The sequence below is a fragment of the Neofelis nebulosa genome, chromosome 6 (assembly GCF_028018385.1).
Source record: "Neofelis nebulosa isolate mNeoNeb1 chromosome 6, mNeoNeb1.pri, whole genome shotgun sequence".
Lineage (NCBI taxonomy): Eukaryota > Metazoa > Chordata > Mammalia > Carnivora > Felidae > Neofelis > Neofelis nebulosa.
The window spans coordinates 78,777,015-78,796,136 of record NC_080787.1 but is presented as its reverse complement, the minus strand read 5'-3'; the positions used below and the strand labels follow the sequence as shown (position 1 = coordinate 78,796,136).

Genomic DNA, 19,122 nt, shown 5'->3' with positions numbered 1-19,122 from the left:
AGGCCAGATTTGACTTTGTCTCAGTCGGTTAAGCATCTGACTTCAGCTCAGGTCATGATCTCGCGGTTCATGGGTTTGAGCTCCACATCAAGCTCTGTGCTGACAGCTCAGAGCCTGGAGCCTGCTTCAGATTCTGTCTGTCTGTCTGTCTCCGTCTCTCTCTCTCACACAAAAATAAGCATTTAAAAAAATTTTTAAAAGAATATTAATTTCTCAGGGCGCCTGGGTGGCTCAGTCAGTTAAGCATCCAACATAGGCTCAGGTCATGATCTCACAGTTCATGGGTTCGGGCCCCGCGTCGGGCTCTGTGCTGACAGCTCAGAGCCTGGAGCCTGCTTCAGATTCTGCGTCTCCCTTTCTCTCTCTGCCCCTTCCCCACTCATGTTCTGTCTGTCTCTGTCTCAAAAATAAATAAATATTAAAAAAATAAAGAGTATTAATTTCTCTTGGCCATACCCTAGTCTGAGGGGACAAGGGAATCTCACAGTTTCACTTCTCAGTACATGTTGCTTTACTGTGTCATTACCACTGTTACAGAAACAATTATGAAATTATAACCTAAAGCCATAATAATTTCATATCTTTTGTTCCCATATCCTAAATTATCATGAAAGGTAAGAACAGTTTAAAACGTATCCGGAGGAGACAAGTTGCTCAAAATTCTGATGCATTAGTTCTAAAAATAAATTGAGATTATTCAGTTGATTCTTCTTTTTGTGTTATTGCTAAAGATCTGATGCAAAGAAATAAAGTTAGATTAGTAAAGAAAAGTAATTTAGACATTTGGAAAAAATGTGAAGATTATTTAAAAAGAAAGAAAATTATGTTTTACCAGAATAAATCATTTTTTTCAAAAGTTTAAGTTAAAAAATACTTGTTCCCTTATAGCACCATGATTCCATCTGTAGCATTAGACAACAGAAATGGGTGGATAAAGATTATATTTGGCCAGTTTTTTAAATTGAAGCATAGCTGACACACAATGTTATATTCATTTCAGATGTACAACATTTTGATTTGACGATTCTATATGTCATCACTCAGTGCTCACCGTAAGGGTAGTACCCATCTGTCAGGATACAGTGTTATTACAGTATTATAGAAGGGAAGGGAAGCAGTGTTATTACAGTGTTATTGACTGCATTCCCTATGCTGTACTTTTCATCTCTGTGACTGACTTATTTTATAATTGGAAGTTTAGACCTCTTAATTCCCTTCATCTATTCCAACCACGAGTTTGTTCTCTGAATTTAAGAGTCTGTTTATTTTTTGTTTTGCTTTTTAAATTCTACATATAAGTGAAATCATATGGTATTTGTCTTTCTCTGTTTGACTTGCTTCACTTAGCATAATACCTTTGGGTTAGATTTGACCATTTTTTAAAAGCCTCACTTCTGTCTCAAATCTCAAGTGGAAAACAGTTTGTGTTTGTTTTCTTGATCTTTTTCTTCCCTTGAATGCCCTACAGCGGAGGTCTGTGTTAAATGTAAAATTACCCAGACTGTCAACAGAAGGTAATGAGTAGCTACCCTCAATAATTAGTTCTTTGTGTAATTACATATTATTAAACCTTTCTTGAGAAAATTAAAAATACTTTTAAGGTAGTAAAATTACATGCTGAATGAAATTAAGAACTTTAAAATATGAGAGAATATAAAAATAGCATGAGTTTAACAATGTGAAAATACAACATAATGAAGAACAGTGAATCATCTTCAGTTATGATCTAGAGTTGTCTGGAAGCTAGGGCAGGGTCTGCTGTGTCTCCATCTGCAATGTCAGTAATTATTGACTGAATGAACTGATGAATGACTGGCTGCAAAAAAAATACTGATAAAGTAATGGTTTCCTTCCAAAGATGTATGGAGAAAATACACTCACATACTGTAAGTATAATGGAGCTATAGTACCTTACTGATTGTGAATTCCAGTCTTGGGAATGTAAGAGAGAGCAGCAAACGGATCCTCCTCTGTTTTTCTGTCTAGGAAGTTGAAGGTTAAGAAAAAGGATACAATTATGTATTAGAAAGTCATGATGAGTTTGGTAAACCAAATGGTTTTCACAAAACTCCACTACTTTGTAACTAAGAGACACATTATAATGTTTGAAAAAAATCACTTATGGACAACAAAAGTATCAATTTATAAGGAGTGTAGACAATTTAAAGAATTCTTTAATTTGGATAAGTTGATTGCTTTATGATGAGCTAGCAAGAAAATAAGAATGCTGTAGAACACAATCATAACTTTTGAGATCATCAGCAAGTATTTGATAAAGCAGGGTACTGGGACATATGGATCATGAGTTTCACTTGTGACATTTCATATGTTCTTCTACTTTAATTGTGCTTTTACTGTTTAAATGCCTTCGTTTGAGACACCTAGAACATAACACTGTTCTTAAACTTTGCAGGTCTCCTTGGTTAGGTGCTTTAGTACCTCATGTGGGTTTTAAGGCCTGGTGTTTTGATCCAAACATTCATTTAGGTGTTTCAAAAATTGTGGGTTTATTAATTTATATTTTATTTTTTAATATTTATTTATTTATTTATTGTTGAGAGACAGCACAAGCAGGGAAGGGGCAGAGAGAGATACAGAATGTGAAGCAGGCTCCAGGCTCTTAGCTGTAAGCACAGAGCCCAATGCGGGGCTCGAACCCACTAACTATGAGATCGTGACCTGAGATAAAGTCAGACGCTTAACCCACTGAGCCACCCAGGCGCCCCATGTTTACTTATTTATTTTGAGAGAGACAGTAGAGAGCACAAGCAGGAGAGGGGCAGAGAGAAGGAGAGACGGAATCCCAGGCAGGCTCTGCGCCGATAGCCTGATGCTCACAAACCATGAGATCATGACCTGAGCTGAGATCAAGAGTCCGATGCTTAACCAACTGCGCCACCCAAGCACCCCTAGGTTTTAATTAATAGTATTAACATAAACTTAGAAGAAAATTGAATACAATAGCCTTTTCAAAATGCTTGTCTATCTCTTCCAGAAAAGTTTTTTGAAATGAAGAAAGGACAATGTAAAGATGCCCTAGAAATTTACAAACGATTTCTAACTAGAATGACGCGAGTATCTGAATTTCTCAAGGTTGCAGAGGTAAGTAATATTAAGCTTTGTTGGAAAAACATTCCAACAAAGAATATTAATTTTGTTAATATTAATTTATGTATCTGGAGTCAATAGTAGGGTTTATAATATGTCAAGACATTCTGTCCCAGATCCCCAGTGTGTTAGGATTGGAAGTGAACTCAGAGGTCATGTCTTCCAGCTTCTCATCCACAACTGTATTCTGCACTCCTGCATCCCAGTTAATGATCATTCTGTGTTCAAATACAGGTGTCCTGGACACTGAGCAGATTCTCAGCTCTGCAAGGTGGTTCATCTCCCCTTCTAATTAATGGCGATCTTTGATTGTAAGGAAGGGTTTCCTTTTTACTGAACCCTGTGGGAAAAAGCCCTTAGGAAAGTCTGTGTATTGTTGTTAGTGTGTAGAAGTCATAAATATGACCTTCTTACTTTGTCAATGACTTAAACACAATGAAAAAATTAAACAGAAAATTTCATTAATTTTATGAAGTTTATACATTGTTTCTTAAGGATATCTCTTTGTTCGTAATCATAATAACTGTGTAACCATACAGTTGGTGTTCCTGAGGTTACCTGTAAGTTAGTGTTTTATGAAATCTAGTTATTGATGAATACTGATATTGGAAGAGATGACGTTGTTACTATAGTCCTTTGGCAGGATGACCAGTTGGTTCTTCTCTTACATGTCAGTGAACGAATTGTTAGCACTAACTGGAGTGCTGTGTAAGGGGGGGTTCTGAAGCATATGATGCCATGGATATTGGACATTCATCCCATGTTTTTGCTGTTTTTGCCGTTTTCAGAATATAACGCCAGAACAAGCGTTTTATACACACAATTCCAATGCACTCTAGTCCGTGCATTATCTATCTTTCAAATTTCATCTATTCACAAGGAATAATAATTGTCACATTCATATTAGGAGACTAAAATAATGTTATAAAGTGCTACCTCTTGACCTTTGATCCAAATAGTTTGTAATCAGAATAAAAGTCTTTTCTTGTATATAATATGGGAAGCAGTAAAGAAGAGTGTATAGGAATTACATACACATTAAAGCATATTCATGTGTACTTCTCATGGGTTTATTGATGTTGGTTGTCTTTAAGGAAGGATAGAATTGCTTGAAACTTTCACTTTTGCTGCCACACAAGTTTTATTTTTTGTATTTGATAAGATTTTCCTGTGGTTTAGCCTTAGTTATCAAAATAATCTAGTAAAATTTTCCCTTTTTTTCTGTGAAAAGATCAGTAATGCCTAAGCATCAGAGCAGAACATCCTTTCATTGTTTCATTAATGCTTGGTGCACATTTCATTAATGGTGCACATTAATGCTAGTCAGTTTTCCTATCTCTTACTGTATACATTAAGGTAAGGAGCTGGGCATGTGACAGCCTGGGGTATATGTTTCTCTAATCGCTAAGGCTGGGATCAAGGTCTTCATGAGAAAGGGGGTATTTATTGATTCATTCTGTATTTTTTTTAACGTTAATGTTTGTTTATTTTGAGAGAGAGAGTGTGTGTGAGTGAGCAGGGGAGGGAAAGAGAGATAGAATCCCAAGCTGAGTGTGAAGATAGAATCCACACTTAGTATGAAGCCTGGCTTAAGGCTCAGTCTCATGGCCATGACATCATGACTTGAGCCAAAATCGCACATTTTACTGACTGAGCCAACCAGGTGCCCCATTCTGTTTTTAGATGTAAAACTTTATTTTATGTCTCTTGATAACCTCATGTCAGCCTGGGCCCATGTCAGGCTGTCGAAAAGAAAATATATAGAAATTCAATGTCATTCTGAGAGTTTTTCTTCAAATAACTGAATACAGTATTATACTTTTATTTGAACGTTATGACCAGGACTTTGTTATAGAATGATACTAATTTACAAAATTATTTTTCATAGAATAAATGCTAACCCACAATGGGCTAACAGTAACCATTTGTGTTTTCTTTATTTAAGTTACATTGTTCATAATTTAGACATTAATTGTTTGAATACCAGTGTTGAGTGGTTTGGTTATGATTGGTAAATACAGAAATTTCTTAACACATGTACAAAGCTTCCCTCTCTACCAGACGGCTCTTGTGTGGTGTGCATATGTGTGGACTCATACCAAATAGTTACCTTGTAGTTAGTACCATTTTCCTGAAGAATGTACAGAAGACTTGCAGAATGTCATTTTTAAAATACAACTGTGTATATTGGCTATTTGGCAAATGTTAATGAATTGTCTGCCATACTAAAAGAAATATAGACTTGTCAAACAACTAGTATGCAAATATTCAAATATCCCAGAAGAATTGCTTAAAGTGTAGAAAACTTCCCATGTTTTGAATTCTTACAATGAAGTCTCCTGAAGCAGAGAACTGAAACTTTGTAAAATGGTTGTTTTATAGGTAATAGGCGTTTTTGCTAAACACACTTCCTTTTTTATAGAAGTAAGTTATTCTTAGTTTGCTATTCTAAGATAAATACCAAGTCGTAGGAGTTATATCTCCCAGAATATTTGCAGACAGAAAGTGATGAGATTTCTGTAATACAGCCACCCCTCAGCTCAAGCCTTCAATTACATTATGGTTCAGAAGTTCAGGTGAGTGAAAATAGCAGTGTCAAGGAAGAATTCCTAAATTATGTCTTTCTGTTCAAGAAAGTTGTGTTAACTATTTAAGAGAAACACATCACCTTTTGCCAAGATGATCCCAGTATTAAAGATCCATAATACTTTAATTTCAAACATGCTGACTTCATTCATATTAATATTTTAATGGATCACCTAAAGAGGTATTAAAATATAGAAATAAAAGGAATGAAGTTACCTTAGTTTATAATTTCCATAATTTGTAATATTTAAGTGAGTTTAGGGAAGCAGGAGTAGCTTCCCTAAAGTCAGAGTTCAGTCATTAGCAGGTAAAGTCTACACATCTGGGAGGAATCTACAGCCTAAGTTGCTCTAGAGGGATGAGGGTCAGTGCCCTACCTCATTGGTTCTTCACACTAGGCAATTAATGCTCCCCTTACATCCCCAGCAACCAATGTCTTGAGACATTTTTAGTTGTCGCAACTGGAGGTGGGGGAAGTCTACAGGCATCCAGTAGGTAGAGACCGAGGATGTTGCCAGTATCCTACAGTGCACGAGACAAACCCCACCAAAGAATTATCATCCCAAGATGTGAATAGTGCCAAGGCTGAGAAACCCTGCTGTATATAGAGAGAAAGCAAAAGAAATAACTTAGTTAAGCATTTGTCACACGAGTAGATTTTCCGACCTCCAGTTTGTCTTATTGTCTTTGTAGGAGCCGAACATTTACGCTTCATGTATTGGCTTCTGCATTTCCATCAACATCAAAGCAGTTCATTTCTCAAAGAGAGAGACTTAATTTAACCCACTTTGTTCCTTTGAGCCTAAATTTCATTATTTATAAAATGAGAGAATTTAAGTTATGATTTGTATTTTTCTCCAAATTTTTATTTTGAATTGTTTTAAAATCTACAGAAGAGTTGATAGAGCATATAGTCAACACCTATATACTCTCTTCGTTGATTCACTTCATTAATATATTCCCATATTTTTGCTTTTTCTTGTTCTTTCTTTCTCTTTTTCTGCTCTTCCTCCCTCCCTTACCTCTCTCCCCAAGGTACCAACACTAAAAATTCACATATGCTTTTACCTAGTAATTCCATTTCTATAAATGCATCCTACAAATGTATCCACGCAGGTGCAAAATGCCTTACAACATTATGTGTAAGGCAAGAGACTGGAAGCAACTTCAGTGTTTGTTAATACATGACTCGTATAAATAAATAATAGGAAAAGAAGCTGTTGTAAAAATAAGGAAACTCTATGTGTTAATGTGGATATAGGTCTAAGATATATCATTAAATGAAAAATATAAGCCCGGTGTATGTAATACACTATTATTGTATAGTAACATGGGAAGTGAATATGTATTTATACATTTCCTGTTTCCTTGGATATACATAAGGAAACTCTGGAAGGATACATAAGCAACAAACAAAATGGTTCTCTGTGGGAAGAGAGGTGGATACTATACTCTGAACAAGTTATTAAGATGAACATTCCCTGTCCAGAGGACTTACTGAGTATAATTAATTTAAATTTAGTATAAGAATTTTGTTTTAGGCTTTTAGTTGCCATTAGCCTTGGAGGAAACCTTTACATTTTATATTTCAATTTCTTAAGTCTTTTTTGGGGTTCCAGTAAAATTCTGTGCATTTGTTATATCTAACTACATTAACAAAATCATTGCTCTGTTATATTGAGTAGAAAACTACACAAAGCATATTTTCAAAGTGAGATTGACAATTCTTTTATACCAGGATTGAGCCGTACTTAACTAATCCTGTGGGTAATCTGTTAAATGCAAAGAAATTAATTTTTAAAATTCCCATTAAGTAACTTATTTTTTTTTAATCTGCAGCAAGTTGGCATTGATAAAGGTGACATTCCTGACCTCACACAGGTAAGTGATTCTCTGAATAAAAAGTATAGTATACTTTACTATACCCCTATAGTGGTACTTTACTAAACCACCATAGTGGTTTGCCATAAATTACCTAGGGCATAGTCTTGTAAGCATTTAATGCATTTTGAATTTAAGTCAGCCAACTTTCTTGGAAATTATTTTGGCTTGCTTATTTTTTCTAGCTATTGAATATATTTCTGGAGATAATGTGAAGATTTTCCTGCCCATTTAACACAATTTCTTCTTTAAAGGCAACTGAATTTACTTATTGAGACTGTGTTTTCATTCTTGAACTTGATTCAAAATGAAACCTTGAATAATGTTTGAAAAATGCTTTATGAACAGTGACTATTGGTAGGCATGTAGTCAGAACATTAGGAATGTTTTTTCTGCTATTCTCCTAGTTTTTAACATTTCCCAGGTATGCACTGATTCTTGACTCCCCTGTGAAGTGGAAGAAATTCTGTAAAAGAACCTTTAAAAAAAAAAATGCTAGTGGTAGATAAGTGATTTTTCGAGGGACCATCTAGTAAGCAAAAGCAATAGTGGTGCTATCTTATCAATCTTTTTATGTGTCAAGAGGGCACACTGTAGGGTTCCTAATATGTAGAATCAAGACCATTCACGTGTGCAGAATTACTTTGTGACTTTTCTCATAATTGGCAGGAACTGTTTTTATTTAATCAACTCTTTACTCTGTTATGGTAAATTCTATCCCAAACATGTCCTTTAACTAGAGACAGTGAGATGATAAGAGAGAATATAGAGCTCCTTGCATACCAGCAATGAATGTATGAGTTTCCTGTCTTCGTAAATAAAAACTAATTGTAATAGAAGGAAATGTTCATAATGAAAAATACCCAGTTTTTAATAATGTCAAAATGTATATAATAGACTATAATCCCTTGCAATGTTTTTAGATTTAAAATAATTTTAACCTTAAATTTTTATTAAAAATTAGAGAACCCCAAAGTAATAGTCTCTGTATTTATGTTATTAAAATACCAACTAAATACCAATAATCTTTCATAAGTAAAGTTTTGAGAACAATTCAAACATGATGGCATTGTACTTTTTGCCTTAAAAGTTGGGAGATCACTGCTTCTAGTAGACAGAATATTAATATATTTGTGCTATTATGAGAAGATAGTGTTCTTTGATCAGATATGTACCTGAATAAGATATTAGTATCATTTTGGATATGGTTTAGATATTAAGTATGTAAAGTACCATTAAAAATTTTTTATTAGATATGGACGCATGAATTTAATAACGCTGTAATAAAAAGTGAAGACAATCAGTATGCTTTCATTTTAAATTATTTAATGATAATAAACATTTACATTGTAGTTTGGTAAAATAGCCCAGATAAATAATACATATTAACCTAAAAAAGGTAGATATTAAAATGTTTTGCTCAATGAATAGCTTTTAGAGATAGTAAATCACCTTTATTTAAACTGTATAGACCGCTCTCACTGTGGAATAAAAGTAAAACTATCATATCAGGGAGGCTCTCAGTTAAGAAAATAGACCCTCATTTGTCTCAGTTTGTACAGTGTTTGAAAGAGACAAAGTTTAAAAGAATGCTTAAATACCTTTTTGTTTTTAAAATTAGAAAATTGTAGGTATCATTGAAAGAAGGATTCACATACTTGGGTTTAATTTTTAATGTTACTATAGTATTCATTATCACTTATATAATCTCCTCTCAAAAAGTCCAGAGACATATTGTTTAACGTTGTACATTGCGTTACTCTAATTTGGAGAACAGATATCCAGTCCTTAAAGAAGGTAAAGTTGTGCCCTGGGTATTCTGTGGTAGAGATTCATTAGAATCTGGTATCATTCTTTCCTCTGCTATTTTAGTGTCCTTAAGAGCCACATAAACTTCCATATTAACATTTATTCTTAAATTACTTCTTCACACATTCCCTAGTTAATTTCTCCAGCATATACTTAAATCTCAATACAAGAGTATTGAGTGCTTCTGAAATTTCTTAGTAAGTAACCTAATTGTGATTTCTGTTAGGATTGTGACAGAGCTAAATATACTTCCTAATTCTTATTTAGAACCCCTCCCATAGGTCTACTGGAGGCTTCTAACTGATCTGGCAGTTTAGACCCACTATGATGGTATGGTCAGGCAGAGCTGGAATGTGAACTATTCTAGGGTTAGTCCTTTAGACAGTGTTAGACCATGGTTAATCTGGAAATGGGTCAGAGATACCAGGTTGTGTGGACTCAGTTTAACACCTTTGAGATTAGGTTCTCTCTGCCAGTTCCTGTGTGGCCATTACAGCCACTGAATCTAGCTGTGGCAGTGAACCAAAATACCCAACATGGAAGAGGGCTAAGGAGGAGCTGGAGGTCAGAAGGCTACCTACTGACTGGGAGTAAGAATAGGCTGCTTGTAACTGGAAAGATGAGAATTCTTACAGCAAGGTGGAGCAGAGGAATTTAATGGACATCATTTTGGTTGGAAAATGCACAATAAATACCAGTGTGGTCATCTGTAGCCCTCTTTAAATAATTGTGCATATAATATCATCAGAACTGCATTTAAATGATTTATGAACATCAATGAACTTTTAACAAAACATTCAAAAGTGCTATATTGGGTGAGAAGAAGAATAATACAGTATCAGAACTGCTTCTTAGCACTTTCAAATGGTTTCTGAGTTCTAATGATGAAAAATTTGAAGGATCTTTTGGTTGCTTTTTTTCCTGTTTGGTTTTAATGATGCAATAGAATCTAAAGTATCTGAATTGTAGATGAATGCTTCCTTTTTGATCCTGGGCTCACAAGTCGGATTTAAATTTGTTCCAAGAAAAGGATTTTCAAAATATCATTTCCTGTTTGGGGTGTGTATATGTGTATGTGCATTACAAATTTAAAATACCTCCGTTTATGAAAAACATCTTAGGTTTTCTTATTAGGAATTCTGGTTGATCTGAAAACTGCTGGTAAAGAAAAGTTAAAAAAAAAAAAACAAAACACAACTGTCCCACTGATGAATGGATAACTGTGATACATTGCTATTACCTGTTAGCTTTCACAGGCTGACTCTGGTCTTTGGGTTGGTGTTTTCCACCTGATTGGCCCGTTGACTTCAGCATTTTTAAAAATAAGGAACTAAAGATAACTGCTAATTGTAGTTTGTTATTTTAAGTTCCTTTTCCAACAGCAGAGGTATTCTCAAAGTTTTGTTCCTTGGAAATTTGACACCGTTTTTGTTTATTTGTCTACTATATGCCAAGTTCTACTCCATGCCATAGAGTTAAAGCAGCTGATACTGCTACATTTGTGAATATTGCTATCAAAATTGTTTTTTCCTCCAAAAACACTTGAGGAATTTATTTCTATTACACTTCACATGTCCTTGTAAGAACTATAAATGATGAAGCATTTTTAAACCTATAAGATAAAATGCTCCAAATTTAATTGTATCTGCAATTCATTACAAAATAACTCCCCTTAAAGATAAAAGTCAGTTTTGTAGTCTGCTCTTAGTAAAAAATTGTTTAACTATTATGATTTTTGTGACTGGTACTTTATTTTAAACTTTTCATCCTTAAATTATGAAAAAACCTTGCAAAAAGAATGGAATTGCAAACTGTCCTCTGGTTTTTTGGTTTGTTTGTTTTTAAGAAACTAAGGAAGTTTATAGGTGAAAACACCACCTCTTTCTTTGTTATCCCATATTGTTCTGTTTTGTGACTGTAAGTAGCACTTGTCTTTTTAAACCGTTTTAGAATCACATTTTCTTTACTTTGCATTTAACATTTAGAAGACCTATGTCTTATAACCAGGGAGAGGTTCTGTGGCTTGATGTATTTTTTCCTTACTACAATCCCAGTGAAAAAAAATAGAAATATGAAAATTTTGAAGTTCTATTCCCATGCTTCCTAGGTTCCATTGTTATGGCAATTATAATAATAAGTATTATGAAAATTAGCATGATAATGTTGAAGTTATTGGGTGTTAATTTGCCTAAAAGTTGTGAGGCTCTATTTTTTTTCCTTTTAATAAGGCAATGCATATTCTGTTTATTAAATGAACATGTCTTTATAATATACTGTTTGTTCTATAGAGCAAAATTTTCCTTACATCTTAAATTTTTACCTTTTTTAAACTTAGAGATATACTCGTATTTGCAATTTGTTGGAATTTGTTGAGTAAGTCTACTGTCACCTAAGTTATATTTTTAAATCATAATTTTTATAATTTTCTAAATTTATTACATCCCCTATAATCATTACTCTTTCTATTCTAGAGTCCATAATGTTTTAGATAATGGTCACAGGTCTGACTCTTTCTACCCTACCTCCATCACTTTGATGAAGTTAATATTTTTGTTCACTTAGTAACTTATATTTATAAATTTACATGTTTGGCTCATTTAGTAATTTATATATATAATAATCATATAATTACATATATAATAACCACATAATTGTTAAGATGGCTCATGAATCTATTGGTGAAGTGAAAATGGTATTAGATATCTAGAACCTTTAAAATTAAAAAACTTTAATAAGAATTTTACTTTGTCATTATAGGTACAATGTAAAATGTACAGTTGTTTGAATTTCCTTGAATTCTGTGAGCTGTTTTAGCAGTTAGCATATTAAAAGTCTTCAAAATCAATTTCATATTAATTTGAAGGCTGTTAGAATTTAATGTATCTATAAATGTAGTTACATATTTCATTCGTGGAATGCTGTTCTTTGAATGCTTATGCTGCTATTAAGGTCTAATTTAGGTTAAAATTATTTAAAGATGACATTAAATTTCTAATGTTTGAGGAATAGATGGAGTGGAATATATATATGAACCTCATATTTCTCTTTCTAATATACAGTAAATGCCATCACTTTGTATTGCCTAAAATGTTATTATAAAAACAGTTCAGGTACCTTTTAATAAAAGAGTTAAATATATTAAATTTGGCAATACACAGTAGTTTAACATTATCATATTTGCTAAAGTATTTATTATGTATATAAATTAAGTAGCTCAGTAATAAGAAAATCTTAATTGTTGTTGACTATTAAAGTTGTATTCTTTTCTCCACAACTATCACTCCCCCCCCTTTTACTTAATATAGTAGCAATTTTTCCTAACATGTCAGTCAAACAGAGATAAGTGAGAGTTTACTGTATTTTCAAACCTCCATAAGTTTGTGTTTGAGCACTTATATTTCTTACTTAGATACAAATACCTATTCTTTTTTCATGTGGTCTTATGGAAATATATGGTTAACTTGATTTGAGTTTACTGCATATAAATAGTATCATAGAAAAGTCTATCCAATGTAATCTCTACACTGAAACCATGCTGTAGTGCTATTTGTTATGCAGTGGGAGTAAGTATATGTACGATGGCCTGTCTGAGATTCCATGGAATTTAAATATTTAAGTGCCAAAAGACTTGGAATGAAATCATCTCACATATGTATTGGGGTCCACCCACAGAACTCCACCATACAAAGTTACAGTGATGTTCCAGTGTATTTACTTTGAAAGAAAGCAATGCAGACATTTATTTTTACTTTCTTATTGTAGGCTCCCAGCAGTCTTATGGAGACCCTTGAACAGCATCTAAATACATTAGAAGGAAAGAAACCCGGAAACAAGTATGCATTAGTTGTATATTCTAAATAAGATTAAAAATGCTACAGTCGTTCTTTATAAGAATGAGATATATCATGCTACCATGTATACTACTACAGATTTAGAGTATGCTTTATTGTAATTCTTCTAGGTTCCCTCAAAAACCCCATTCATCCCATTGACTTGTGGCAATGTGACCCCATGTATAGGCACTCTTTCTGCAGGCTCATGCAGCAAATTAGTAGGTTATACATAGGTTGCCTGAACTTGCTGACATATATACCTGCCCTTAGAGGGGATTCACAATATACCGAAAAAGAGTTGCTCATGTTTAAAAATTGAGGCTGTTGTTATTGGGCATATGAGTAAAGCAGTTTCACAGGTAGCCTTGAACATTCTTTTACACTGCCAACCCTGTTGTGAAAGAAAGCAAAGCCCTCAAGTATAGTTTTCTGCATTTTAGACTCTCCTTACTTGAACCATTCAGCATGGCATACTGCTGACATTTTGCTCAGACATCTTTTTCATACAAAGAATAGCAATCAGCAATAAGTCCAATTTTACTGGATTTTCATTATCTTTGTGTTTGGGCACATACATTTTTCACTATTTTTACTCATTGCGTGCAAAAATGTCCAAGTTCCATTTTTTTTTTCTTCTCTCTAGCAAGTATCAAACTGGTCTATTCACCAGACCCTGTGCTTTTCAGTCTTTGTGCCTTGCTCAAATTACAGTTCTGCTAGTCTTGGATACCGACCTTCCTTGTCTCCGTGTGTGTAAATCTTACCCATCCTGGGAAGGCTACCTCATTAAGCCTTCCTTAATCATGCACTACTCTGTGTTGTGGCCATTTTATTCCCACATATGTGGTTTAAATAGATTTTCTTAATCTAAAGTTCAGGGACTGTTTTATACCTCATTATCTCTACCTATTCTCTCTACAGAGTCAGCTTGAAATCTGTCTTTGTTGGTCCCAGCTTTTTGTTTATTTCATTTAGATTGACAGCAGAAGTTAACAGAGATGACCTATGAAATGATCATTGCAGGGCTGTATGCTGATGATGGATTTTGCCTATGATATAGTTATCAAAATGCAACCTCTTCCTGCTTTCTTCTCTCTCGGCATTTGCCCAGAATCTAGATTCATGTCTCAGTGTTACTTTTTGCTTGTTGTTTCATTAGCTAAGTGTCATTTCTATCATCCTTTCCAAGTTAGTATAAAGATCGTTGCATATTTTAAATTTTCAATGATAAACAGTAGTGTAGGAATCTCTCAGGCAGTTATGGCAGAGCTGTTGGGTATGATGCATGGCAGGACTTCTCAGGGGCTCTGTCAAGGTTATCACCACAGTACAAGGTCTGCCCCTGCTTCACCGTGGCCATGGATGATCAGAATTTTGTGGATAAATTGATGTCAACTAAAAGACATGAGAGTACATTAAGTGACATGGGAGTATATTAGATGACCACTTCCAGTTATTGCTGGGGCCACCCAGTATTAGAGTATCTAAGAAGCCAAAGGAGTTGTATAGGATTCGAGCAAAAGGAGGCATGAAGCCTAAGAAATGTCCCTGCTCCTTTGATAGAAGGACCTCCAACTAAGGAAATATGCACATCCCCTGGACTTAAAGCCTCTCCCTTGGGCAATGCCTGATACGTATTGGTGAAAAGTCAGCTGGTCTGTACTCTTACCCTCCTCAGGGTCCCCCACACCCTGAACAGAACCACACTTTCCCCTTGTTAAATCTGCCAATGCTGCAGTCAACAGAAAAGCAGCCTATAGGGTGAATTTTATTAGCCCCAACTTCAAGTCTAAATTCGCCCCCTTGTGGCTGCTGCAAACTATTTTTGGAAAACTTAGCTATGTACACATAGTCACATTTCTAAGAGCAGGGAAATAGAATTTCAGTGATCTTCTGTTTTGAATTACCTTTGGCTGAGCATAATGTTTCTCTCTCCTTTAAAAATCATTTTATGCTTGTCATATTTCTTTTCTGAATTGGCTGAGAGACTGAATATGAACTTGTCTTTTGCTTATTCCCTATTTTTAAAATAAATGAACTATAGTAGTTAACTGTTTTCTTCTTTGTATGTTTGTGCTTACCTGGGAACTTAAGTGAAGGGTGAGTACTACATTGAGTGGCTTTTTTGCATTTGGTTATTATTGAGAATGCAAAAAGCACTCTTAAGACTCCACATTTGGTATTTAGAACATTTATTTAAAACTGATTTCTGTCAATTTTACACATCTGTGTTTTTTCATCATACTTTTTTACTTGTCTCCCAAGGTGACTGGCATAAATGGTTTTGCTTTATTTTGGTCTTCTCAGATCAAGATTACCAGTCTCTCTTAGGTGTATTACTCTTAGATTTTGGAAATAAAGGTTGTTTTTTTTTTATTTGATTAGTAAACAAAAGATTTTCCCATGGCATATGGCAGGAATGCCAAAAGACAGTATTATAGAGAAAATTAAAGTTGTTTGTCTTCCAATAGCAGTATAAAATTATTCTAATCTCTGAGTCAAGGAAATGCATACAATGCCACATTTTTAAATGTCTGCCATAAAAATATGTATGCTCTTTATATTTAATGGCTTTTATCCACTGATACTTATTTTTGAAGTCTTATATAGTACTATGTGATATATTTGTATATTTTATGTTTCTGTGATTCCATAGAACAAAAGAGAAATTGATTTTATTTTATATGTGGGTTTACTAAGTGTTGAGGGTACAGAAAACCTGAGAAGAAGTCTGTTGTAATTAAAATTGTTTAGAAGATGTAGATAGGTTTTTCACATCTGTTTTTTTTTGTCTCTGTCTACCATCTATAACCAAAATTATGTAGAGATTATTGTGAATAAAACATAACAAAATGTCCTCATTTGATGGCTGACTATTAACATCTTGGAAGTAAACCTTGGCATTTTCTATGTTCGTCATAAAAACCCATGGATTTGTCTGTAGCATTTCACAGAATTTAGGAAAGGACTATATGGGTCATTCATTCTCTTCTAAAGTTATAATCGTGCTTTATTCTTCCCAACACAGTTCACTATGTACTAGATTTCTCTCATTAAAATTATAAAAATGAATATTGGCTTTTAGCAAATGTCATTATATAAAAGATTGTAGCATTTTCTTTTATAAAGGACAAATGACCAATGGTAGGGTATTAAGTCAATCAAGAAACCGGTGAAAGGAAGCAGTTTGTATGTTGTGTAAGAGAGGAACACACGTGCTGGGCCCACGTGTGTTTTTGTCAAGAGAGGCTGGAATGTGAAACGAGCGCAGGCTGGGGCATCAGACAGACTTGGACTGGAGTCTTAAATCCACCATTAAAGAATGGTGAGGCTTGGGCAAGTTATTTGCTTCGCTGAGTCTTGAAGCCCTGGGATTTTAATCAGTAATTAATGATGCTTTTTAAAGCTATGGCCCAATGGGAGCACACCTCTGTTTCTGACCTCTTGTATGAAATCATGGCAAAGGCTAAGTATGGTCCATACAAAGAGACGTCGCATTTCCTGACAGTTTAGTTTCACACAAAATAATTTTAAGACTCTTAGTTAATTTTTTTAAAGGAGTACATGAATGTATTCTTATTTTAAAATTCAAATGATAGAGAAATATCAGTGCCTGCAAAGTGCCAGGTGTTGTGTAAAGTGCTGGGGATATAAAGCAATGAGATGGATTCCCTTCCTTCAGAGAATTTAGCATCTAGTGGAAAAGACAGATAACTAAACAGACAAATAAGGTACAGTGTGGTAAGTGGGGTGATGGCTGGACAGAGACAGGAGCTTTTATTTGTTTGCTTAATCCATGGGCTAATTAGAAGTGTCATTTAGTAATGGTGCTCATGGAGGAGCTTGGCAACCTGATTCTTTTGCCACTTATGGTATTTGTACTTAGGTTTGAGCATGATAATCTTTAAATAGCAGGTATTTGCAAATAAAGTTGAATATCAAAGTTATTAATGTGACATATAATAATACATTTCTTTTGCTGCATTCAATAAAACAAAAATTCATGATACTGTACAAAATTTCAGTTATTAAATCTCTGCTAATTTTGTGTTGCTAGTGCTACTTGTGATATTTCCTCTGTAGATGAGTAGAAAGCCACCCTGCCATCCTGAACGACTCTGACACTAGGCTTCCTATTGAAATATGTTTTTTCTTCACTTTGTTTTATTATTAATTTATTTTCCACCGACTTGGGTTAGTAAATAGTAAACTGTTGAGGCAGCAAAGTGTTTCTGAAGCACTTTGATAGAGATCATGTATAATAGTGCTAGCAGTAATCTCACTAAAAATTTTTTTTACTGCTTTCTAATTTTCTCACTCCTTTAGAAACAAGCATTGAGGTTACTGTTCTTTTTCAAGCTCCCACCACTTTGAACACGATAATGGGAATACTTTCCATAGATCGTTTTCACTAGAGCTGTGAACAAAACAAACTTCAGGAGTATACCATGTGGAAGTTGAGACACATTTCAGACACAGGGCTCATAGGGATTTTTTAAAGTCTAGTGTTACTTTTATGCATCACAATTGTGATTAAATGAATCACAGTGTACCTCAATGAGTTTTCTAACTTTTTAAAATAGTACACCAGAGGGTTTTTTTTTTTTAATTCTGTAAAGCACTATATTCCCCAAGTCTTGGCAACATTTTTAAAATTCCAGTTTTATTTTTGATGGACACAGGCAATAATGATCAACTCAAGTTGCTAGAGATACACACAAAAAAACTTAAGTTTAAGAATCTCTAGTACTAGAAATTGAGTGGGTGGAAAATATTGAAAGAGGATGTCATAATTGAATGAAAGAAAAATTATTTTTTAAAAAATAGTTTGTCCATTACTAAAACATCTGCATATAAACGAGTTAGTACTTGACCAAGCGTTACCGAACTTAATTGCTTCTACAAATTTATTCACGTATATTCAGGGTTTTTTTTGGTTGCCTTTTAGATCTGGTGCTCCCTCTCCATTAAGTAAGGTAAGTTTGCTCTTTCTTGTGTTTTGACCATTTTATCAATTTTTGAGTGTACAGTTAACTGGTATTAACATTCACTTTGTTGTGCAACTGTCGCTGTCATCCCGTTTCCAGAACTTTTTTCATCCAAACTGAAACTCTACACTTTCAACACTAATTCTACATCCTTCTCCTCAGCCCCAGGCAACCCCCATTCTGCTTTCTGTCTCTGTGAATTTGACTACTCTAGATACCTCAAATAAGTGGACTTATCCAGTGTCTGGCCTTTTTTGACTGACTTATTTTCCTTAGCATAATATCTTGGGGAATTTTTTTATGCGGTAGCATATGTCAGAATTTCCTTCCATTTTAAGTCTGAGTAACATTCTGCTCTATGTGTATACCACATTTTCTTCAACCATCTGTCAGCGGTCACTTGGGTTGCCTCCATTTTTTGGCTGTTGTATGTACATGTTCCTTTCATCAAAAACCAAAAAATAAAATCACCATGATCCGGAAATTCCAGTTTTGAATGTATACATACTGAAAGAAGTGAAAGGAGAAAGTCAAACAGGTACCTGTCCTCATGGGTCCTCTATTAGGACTAGGCTGTTTTTTTTTTTAAGTAGGATAAATTTTCATACTTCTGTATTTCAACTGAAAATAAATGTAACATTTTACTAGTTACAAAGCACATGCATGCTCTGCATCACAGCCCTGTGAGATAAATAAAGCACATGATTTTATACGTGTTTGGTTTAAAAAGTCAATTGTAGTTGGGTGTCTTTCTGCAAGCATGCTTTTTAGGCAGTCTACTATAATAATTTTAATAATTCTTTCACCTCCCTCTTTTTTGGTATATTGGAGGACATGATTGGGATTATCAATGACAATAGTATTTTTTTCCCCTAGTTCACAGCTGCCATTGTACTTTTCGGGAAAAAAATGTAATA

General features: G+C 34.2%; 1 protein-coding gene across 10 annotated transcripts in view; it reads left to right on the top strand.

Annotated features, from left to right (window-relative positions):
- SNAP91 (synaptosome associated protein 91) overlaps positions 1 to 19,122 on the top strand; it is a 148,226-nt gene that overhangs the window by 61,867 nt on the left and 67,237 nt on the right. For all 10 annotated transcript variants that reach the window (XM_058734608.1, XM_058734611.1, XM_058734610.1 and 7 more), the window contains exons 8-11: positions 2,996 to 3,102; positions 7,534 to 7,575; positions 13,147 to 13,217; positions 18,166 to 18,193. In XM_058734608.1, coding sequence (XP_058590591.1) covers positions 2,996 to 3,102; positions 7,534 to 7,575; positions 13,147 to 13,217; positions 18,166 to 18,193 — 248 coding nt within the window. The remainder of the gene's footprint in view (positions 1 to 2,995; positions 3,103 to 7,533; positions 7,576 to 13,146; positions 13,218 to 18,165; positions 18,194 to 19,122) is intronic.